The 9,262-nt window shown below is 41.2% G+C and overlaps 1 protein-coding gene across 1 annotated transcript; it reads right to left on the bottom strand.

Moving 5' to 3' along the window:
- Nucleotides 1-261: 261 nt before the first annotated feature.
- On the bottom strand, nt 262-6,076 carry INPP1 (inositol polyphosphate-1-phosphatase). Its single transcript, XM_073306952.1, is given in 6 exon segments — nt 262-441; nt 443-614; nt 1,407-1,581; nt 2,903-3,067; nt 4,950-5,010; nt 6,059-6,076. Coding segments are annotated over 6 exon segments (771 nt in total).
- Between the last annotated feature and the right edge of the window lie 3,186 nt (nt 6,077-9,262).

Genomic DNA, 9,262 nt, shown 5'->3' with positions numbered 1-9,262 from the left:
GCATTCTCATGTGTACTATGGGCTATTCAGCTTTCCCTTTATTAGTAGGCCACCTCTACTGAGCAACTGGTTTGGGGGCAAGTTTCACTACAGCTGTGTATCATACAGAGATCTGGTTTTGCCTTAGAAGCTACATAGGCAATTATTCATAAAACTAAATTTAATTCATTCTTTAAAACAAATGAAATAAGAAAAAGTCCTCTACCATCTACAGTAGGTTGATTTGCCATTTATGGTAACACATTGATCAAACAGAGGTTTTTAATCAGAAGACTTAAAGCTTTCCAAATGTTTCTCAGATCTGTAAGCTGCAACCCCACCTTTATTGGCTCATTTTTCTGTTTCAGGGGCCCCTTAAACTTCTACATTATATAGTAAATGTGGCACATCATGCACTATTTGTTGTCTTCTCATTAAGCATTCTTTCAAGTCTACTTTTCCCTCCTCCTAAGGATCTCAGCATGGCATGCAGGGCATAGCAGTTCCACTTGAACATGGAATCTTCTGAAATGAGGTAAATATCAATAAAACCTTGTATAACTCAAAGGCTTTTGTAACCAGTTGCATGTTGAGACCATGGGTGAAATCCTTTTCCCAGGGAAAACGCCCATTGACTTCAGTGGGGCCAGCATTTCACCCTATAATTTTAATTTCTAAGATTTATTCTGATGGGACCAATCTTGGGTCTCTTCCTCGAGAATTTAGGCAAACAGTTCTTTTTGAGCCACACACTAGTACAGCTCTATAAATGGGTGATAAAACCATGGAATATGGAAAAGCATCATTTTACCTCTCTGCCCCAGAAGCCGGTATATATCTCTTCTACATTGTACCAAGTACTCCTGAGCCAAGAAGAGAGAGATTCAAGGTTACTCTCACACCCAAGCTTCCATGCTCCAATACACAGCATTACTGCCAAGCTAATGGATCTAATGCCTTGACATCCACAGCCATTCTAACAACACAGAGAGAAGTATTATCTTTGTATATGTTTTGTTTAATAAACTCCATTTGACTTAAAGAGAACAGTGGCACTAGTGAGTAGCAAAATTTTTAACCTCTATGGAATTTACATGGGGTCAAATCCTGCTGAATTCACTCAGTGCTTGGTTCTGGTATCACTTATTCTTGTGCAGGAATAACTCAACTGAAATCAAGTGAGTTAAACCACTGTAAAACTGATGGAAGATCAGAATCAGACCATCAGTTTTCTCATACTAACTTCCTATTGACTGCACTAGGATTTTTTGCTAGCGTGAGGACTGAATAAGCATTGAGCACATGTTTACTTCATAAATATAAAAGCATATTTTGTGTTTTAGGCTATACTTAACTGAAATTTGTGTGTTATGAACTGTAAATGCAAGATGAATAAAAACTAACACAAAAATATTTCTCCTTTTCACCTGAATGTCCTTGGATCTTGTGCTGCAAATAGTTGATTGATGACTAACATCAAAGGCATCTCAGTTTGTATGTCATATGCTCCAGTTAAAATAGTTACACACTGAAGCCCAGATGGGAAAACTCCTTGATTTGGCTAGATATCTGTAGAACCTTTTATTTACTGGGAAGTGGAATCTAAAAATGGAATAATTTTATAACAATTAAAGACACAATTAGAATCATGATTAAGTATATATACAAAGGGTCTGCATCAGTAGTGAATACACTGACTTCTGGCCCCAAGGATGGAAAGTCCAGCTGGAAGAATGCTGCAGTGGCATGAGGTGGCCTCCTGCAACCACTGCCCCACTGTTGGCATGGTGACAGCCAGTGGATCCTCAAAAAGGAGTGGTACTGGCCAACGATGGGGCATGGCTAGAACAGGGTTCTCACAACAAATTTTTTGGCAGCCTCAGTGTGGCCACCAACTCTGGCTGGTGGCCGCTCTGACAATTGTTTCCCTAAAATACTTAATTAACTTTAGAAAAACTCAATAGTAAAAATAACGTACAGTTATATTTTGGTGCCCCGACCTCCACTACCTCCCCGGGCCCCATTGCTTCTCCCCCATTGCCTCGGGCTCCCTTCCATGGCCTCGGACCCCAGGCTCACCCCACTTCTTGCTTCTGGACCACAGCGCCTGGTAAAACTGGCCTTGCAGAAGCCCAGAGCCAGAGCCCCATGGCTGGAGCCAGGGGTGGGCTGAAGCCCCAAGCCCACAGGCAGAGCCCTGCTACTATGTGGGGACTGAAACCCAAAGCCCTGAAAGTGGGTGGTGGTGGGGGGGGGGCTGAGGCCCACCTCAGGAGGCCCACAGCTGAAGCCCTGTGCCAGAGTCCTGCGGCTGCAGTCAGGTGATGGGGGGACTATAGCCGCCTCTGGCTGAACTGGGCGGGGGAGGCTGAAGCCCACCCCTGAGTGCTGCAGGGAGGGGCCACTGCTTTGCCCCCTCCCCCATCTCTACACAAGAGGCTGTTGTGGCTGCAGGAAAATCCCTTGGTGGCCGCATGTGGCCACAGAGGCCACATTTGAGAAACACTGGGCTAGAGCATCCAGGATATGTGCTGTTTGGGGCATCCTCTGCTGCTGAAAACTTCTATGGAGTCCCAGATAGAAATTAAAGCTATCCTTCCCTGGGTGAGTCCCCTGGGAGATTAGTGGTGTCACCATTGCCTACTCTCACAGGGGGTGAATCCCCCTGAGGCACAGTGGCTCCCATTGGCACAATGGTATAGGTTCAATTATACCTGTAGTAACAAAAGGGGTGAATCTAGTCATACATTGGGGCACAAGGGTAATAGAAGGTTTTTATCAATTAAATAGGAAAAAGGCTGGCGTGTCCAGTGTATACCAATTATTTACACAGGAAAAAATTGATTGTGTTCATGGTGATACAGTATACTAGCAAGGGTACAAATTCCTCAGTTATATTTGTTCTTCCCTTTTGTTACCCTACCTATAGTATCCACCCAGATACCCATAATATCTTGTGGAATATTTATCTCCTTTACTGTATCCAGTGGGTCTGTAAATGCAACATCCTAATGAACTACTTCAGCTAGTAACTTTGATGCTAGAATGTTACCAGCAAGAACTTTACTAAGAAACTATGCAGTTTTCTCTCATTGAGCAAACTGTAACTTCGATCTTTTCTTCAAAAAACTAACATAAAAGGAGACTGTTTACAGAATTTCTGTCACCAGAGGAAAACTTATAAAACAATGCTTCTCAGAAATCATTTTTTAACAATGCTAGATTCTTCTTTCTGCTTCTTTACTTTCAATACTAATTAGATTTCCCTCCCCTGTCCACTTCACAAACTCAATTTCACTGACAGTTGGATATGCAAGGTATGGAAGATCATGTCCCCCATGCATACCATGGAGACCCTCGGTAAGAAAGGAGTCTAAATCCTAGATTCCTTACTCAGGCAAAATGCCACTGAAATCACCGTAAAAAAATAAATAAAAGATTGAGTTATTTGGTTTAAACAATAGGTTACTGTGCATGTAAGTGCATATTTCTTACAAGATAGTACTTTTCATTAGTCCAGAATTACATATTTACACAATTTAACATCTGTTGTCAGAGGATAAATAAATACAGTTTTATTCAATATTGAAAAGAAATTCGACAACACCAAAGTGAAAGAAAAAGAATGACCAATATTTGCAAATTAGAAAGTCTAACGTTAGGCACCAAATACTTAAAAGTGTTGCTTGATTTTCAAGTAGCTCTCCCTGAAGTCATTCAGAGCTTCTAAGAACTCAGCACTTTTGAAAGTCAGGCCAGTTTCTTACATGACTAAATATGGAGTTTGGAACTTAACTTTAGACTCCTACTTTTGAAAATCTTGGTCCCAGCCATTTTTTTAGAGTGATTTCCATAGGAATTCACTGAACTCTGTGACTTGAATAAGAGTTGCAGGTGTTCAGCATCTTTGAAAGTCAGGCCATTTAGGTGCCCAAACATGGATTTAGGTGCTTACGTATACGCACTGAAATTTTTCATTTTTTGGCCATGCCCCCCTTACACCAGGGCTGAATTTGCCCCATTATACATGACAGCATGCAGTGATGTTAGGACCCTATAATTCCTCAACACAGAAAAGTGAGTCAGATAGTGTAAGTCAGAGCTTTAACAGTTAGCCCTGAGTTTATTTGCTTTTATTTTGCAGCGAGCATCTTAACCTTAATGTAATCTATATTTTGTGTGTGTTAATATTTTAGAATCTGGACAACGCTAGAAGTTGAATTCAGTTTTCATTTTAGTATTAAAATAATAGGCAAGTCATTGATGCGCTGATGAAACACATTCTCATGAGGGCATGCCTAGACTACCCCATGCTCTGTATTAGGAAATACTGTCTTGATCCTACACCATTATAGTCAATAGGAGCATTGCCATTAATTTCAATCAGCATAGAATCAGGCCCAAATACACCATGTTATTCTTCAAGTTTTAAAGAAACATCCCAGGTAAAGATGTAAGGACAGATTGCGATGCTTATATAACCTTTGAAGATGGATAGAAACATTAATATTTAATTATTCTCATTAAAGATTTCTATACACTTAGAATGTATAGACTATCATATGCCAGTCATAACAAGAGTTGATAATGTGAAAGTCTATGTATAATTGATATAAATACTACAATATACGTTTACCATACTATTTTTGTCTCTACTCACATTTTCAGCTGGAAATTAAATTCACTAATAATAGATGATAAACCTGAGATACTTGCTTTTTAGTGCTATCAGTCCAATCTGAGATCAATTATTCATGTGTGCAGCATTTCTAAAGCAATTTTGTATCACTGACATTCCTGTTTCCTAAAATATACCATGTTCACAAGGTATTTGTAATGGGACTTAACATATTGTAGTATTTACAGTGGAAAGCTTCAAAACATCTGTTTGTTTCAGAGTGTCAAGATGAGGATCAAAATAACACAGGAATAAAGTTACAAGAAGAAGATAATAATAACCCCATACTTACCCAGCTCATTAGTGAATTCATTGGATTCCTCCCCAGCAATGTTTTTTTCCAAACCTGGAAACTAAATTGAGTGTGAAGAAAAACAACATATGTTTAGTTTTGAACAAAATTTTAATTTAGCTTTGAAGGGCCCAATTCTGCAAAGTGCTAAATGTCCTCAACTTCTATTGAAGCCCGTGGGAACTGAGAACACAGAGCACCTTAGAAGACCAGGTCCAAAACTAATAATGTAGTACTGTACTCTGCAGAAATTCAGAGATTCATGGTTTATACTGTACTTGCTTCTCATGGCTCCCAAGACAAAGAACCATGGGACCAAAATGAATCAGGAAGCAAAGTAACCACTTTTTTTTCTGCCACAGAACTTTCTTCTCCAGACTTTGCCAACAAAGCATAAACTTGGTTGGTGATTAGTCATATCAGAGAATTAGTTTCTTGTCCTAGGAATGATAACAGTTTAAAATCCAAAGTCCACTGAAATCAGTGGAAGTCTTGGCATTGACTTCAACGGGCTTTGAATCAGGCTGATAGTCATACACACCTGTCAACTATTCAGAGAGAAGATGTAGGTGATTAATAACATCTAAGAGCAGAACCCAGAGAGGGTGTTCCCTCCATTTCCCCCCTCTCTTCTGGTTTTGTCTGTTTACCAGACCGTCCAGTTCCATTCATCCTGATAGTCACTGCAGTGGAACTGGAGGTCCAGGAGATAAGAGCAATGCTGAATAATCTAAACCAGCAGTTCTCAACCTTTCTGGGCTCAGGATCCATTTGAAAATATTTATGGCCTGTCGTGACCCAGTAAATAGTCTGGGGTTGGAAGCCCTGGGGTTGTTTTGGTCTGAACCTGAACCTGCCCCACTCCTTCCTCGAAGGAGTTGGGTCCTGCCCAGCACACGTAGTGCTGGGCAGCCACAATGGCAGCTCCTGCAACTCCTGTGCTGTGGGGCTCGCTGCACTGACCTCTCAGGTCTGGCTGGGCATTGCAACCTCCAGGACTGTAGCACCGCTGAAGTTTGGCCCCACCCTCCTGACTGGACAAATTTGTGAGAGTGGAGTTGTGGCCTGGCTCATGGGATTGCAGTGCTACTCACTCAAGTCTGGCCTACTCGGACTCCCATCATCATGACGGCTGGGCCAAACTGAGTGGCACTGGGACTCCACAGGTTGCATTGCCTGGAGCAGGCAGGTAAGCCCAACCAGCCCTGTGAGACAGGAGCTACGGAGCTGCCACATGATCCTTTGAAACATTCTCATGACCCAACAGTGTTATGTACATGTTTGTTTTGTAATTATTTATATACTAGGTTTGGTCAAACTATTTCCCCAGTGTATCACAGTATAGTGTAAAGGTCTACATCATGTGGTTTTTACACCTTCTCTGGAACCCAACATCCAACCACGTCTAAAAAAACTATGTTAAAAGTGAAGCACTTAAAAGTTAGAAAATGCCAGAATTAAGGTTCCTTGGACTTCTCATTCAGTCTCAGTTTCCTCATTTTTTCTGGCTCCTTGTCCCAGTCTCTTTGTCCAGCTAGTCCGCATCCAAGTCTACACCCCCGTGCCAGACTTGAGTCCCAGTCTCCACCTCCCAGGCTTCTTGGCCCAGTCAACTCCCAGGCCTCCACCACGATGCCTAGGTCTGGCACTTGTCCCCTCTGCATTTTAATCGGATGACTTCCTCCTCCACGCTGCCTGGGTGCCGTTGTGGAGTGGGAGGAGAGAGAGAGAAAGGGAGGGTGTCACTGACGGCACAGGTGAGACAGGCTCCCTGTTCTCAGTTCTAGTGTCTGACCTTACCCCGCCTTGGAGCAGTCATTACAGGAAAAAAGACAGCTTCATCCTTGTAGCCTGTGCTGGTGTATGCTCCATTGCTCTGTGGGGATAGCATACATGCAGTTCTGTCACACATAGGAGTTTTGATGGGATGGAGCATGTTCAAAATGTCTGCTCAGCACAAGGAGCTCTGACACTTGAGCATGCTCAGTGAGGATGGAATCTTTGGAGATTTTAGCTGCTAGAATGTCCAGCAAGTCTCTACTGAGCATGTACAAACTGTGACTTTTCAGAGGCTCGTAATTTGACCAAATCTGGGCAGATGTTCATAGGGACAGCAAAAGGCACATCCTTGACATAAACACCAACTTCCTACCAAATTTCAAGTCCCGGCACCAAAGTATGGGAGCACACGAGCTTTCAAAAAAAAAAAATTGACAGAATTCTTTTTTTTTTACATTGAAAAACAATGTATTTCCCCTTAGCCTTATTCTAAGAAATGACTGAACTGTTTTGGTTGAAATTGCAAAAAAACAGCTCAGCCTGAGGCAGATACCTATCATGGAAATTTCATCCCAAACTATTAGTTTGGCAGTTATAAAAACTGAAAACAGTCTTATAATGGGAAATGTTAGGCAACCTTAATAATAGATGGGGTTACCAGTCACACCTGTAAAGAAACTATCTACTGAAATAGACATTTTCTTTGTGTCCATTGTGAACGTACGTGTTATAACAATACTTCACTTTTTAGTTCAATAATAAATATGGTACCTACTTTGCATGATGAAATTGACAACTGGAACCACTTACATAGCACATTACACTTTCAACCAATGCTTATTAATTCTTACAACACCCCTGTTATGTAGATAGAAATCCTTCTCCCCATATCGTAAATGTGGAAACTAAAGACAGGGGTAAAGTGACATTCCTATGCACAGGCAGTGAATGGCCAGCAGAGCTGATCTTAGAACACAGGTGTTCATAACTCTCAGACGTGTGTTCCTTCCTCTATTTATTTATTATTTGTCTCTTCAATGGCTCCCAAGTCTGTCCTCCCTGAATAGTATATACAACAGAAACTCTCAAAGCTGTCCTCCTCCTATTAGTTTGATTGTAGGAAGTTATGATTTGGTCTATAGGGGTTGTGTTGCTTAAACAGAATGCTTTTTCCTCTGTAACAAAATTCATTAAATATCCTTTCCGTAAGGTTACTAGTTACATGTTACACATAGCTGTGGACAGTTGGTAAATGGAGTGGTTGCCATTAAAAAGTCAACATTTGTCTACTTTTACCACACAGCTGAGATGACTACAGTTGATCCCTATGCTTACAACAGAAGATATCTGTGATAAAGGATGGTAAAGATTTACTTTCTAATGGCTTCTACTGTGCTATTTATTCTGCTGACCTATTTTCTTCATCATTTTTAAATTCTTCAATTTGTTCTGCCCTGCCCTTTGCATCATTTGTGGCATTTAGCAAGATATTTCCCCTTAAGCAACATTCTTTGAAGAAACAGTTCCAGTTGTACTCTAAAATTGAAAAAAGCAAAGCAAAGAGACTTTGAAAAAGATCCAAGCACTGACTCCTGTTTAATCCAAATGGAAATATTTTAAGTGACATTAGTACCTGTGTAATGTGCCAAATTTATAATGCCTATTTTGAACATATATAGAAAATTTCTCTTTACAAGGTTAATTGCCAAATTTAGCCAAACTGCCATGCCATATCTAGAAGGACCATCTCTTGGGCTGAGAGGATTGTTCCATTTCTATGTTAATTACATCCTTGACCTGTTGAAACCATCAAAAAGGATACTAATTACTGCCAGTACTTTTGTGATCAGTTCATTAGGAACTAGACTGAGAACACCCACTAATTTCACCGACGAACAACCATCAAATTGAAAAAGCTTTCAGGTAATAATAATCTAGGGCCAAATCTTTTAACACCTGGGTGCATGGAACTCCAATTGAAGTAAAAACATCAGCATGGAGCCACAAAGGGACTTAGATATTGCAATACTCAGGGTCGCAATGCCTAACTTCCAGGTGCCTAGAAAAATAATTGGGCTCCACAAACCCTCATTTAGATGCCTAGATTTCCTATACAATCCATGGGGAGAGATAGACATCTAAGAATATGATCTGCAAAAAAAGACATCATGCTAGACAGGGAGCCCCTTAAGCTAGCCCATGGGAGATGCTGAGGAGAGGGATGTGTCCTAAGTGTCCCCTCTCACTGTTAGGTTCCACAGGCTTGGTCTCACTACAGAGTTAGGTTGACATAAGGTAGCTTACATCAACCTAACTCTGTAAGTATCTACATTACAACATTGCTCCCGCCGGTGTAAGTCGCCCACTACACTGACCTAATAACTCCACCTCTATGGAGGTTGATGTAGTTAGGGCAACATAGTGTCAGCATAGACACTGCTTTTCTTATATTGCCTGTTGCTGTGAGCTTTGTGTGGGGCTGGCAGCTCGGGCTTTCAGCCCCAGGTCGGAGGCGGTTCGGGGACTCTAGCTGT

This window comes from Lepidochelys kempii, chromosome 11 (assembly GCF_965140265.1).
Source record: "Lepidochelys kempii isolate rLepKem1 chromosome 11, rLepKem1.hap2, whole genome shotgun sequence".
NCBI lineage: Eukaryota > Metazoa > Chordata > Testudines > Cheloniidae > Lepidochelys > Lepidochelys kempii.
Note: the sequence above shows the minus strand (reverse complement) of the source record. Positions and strands in the feature narration are given on the sequence as shown.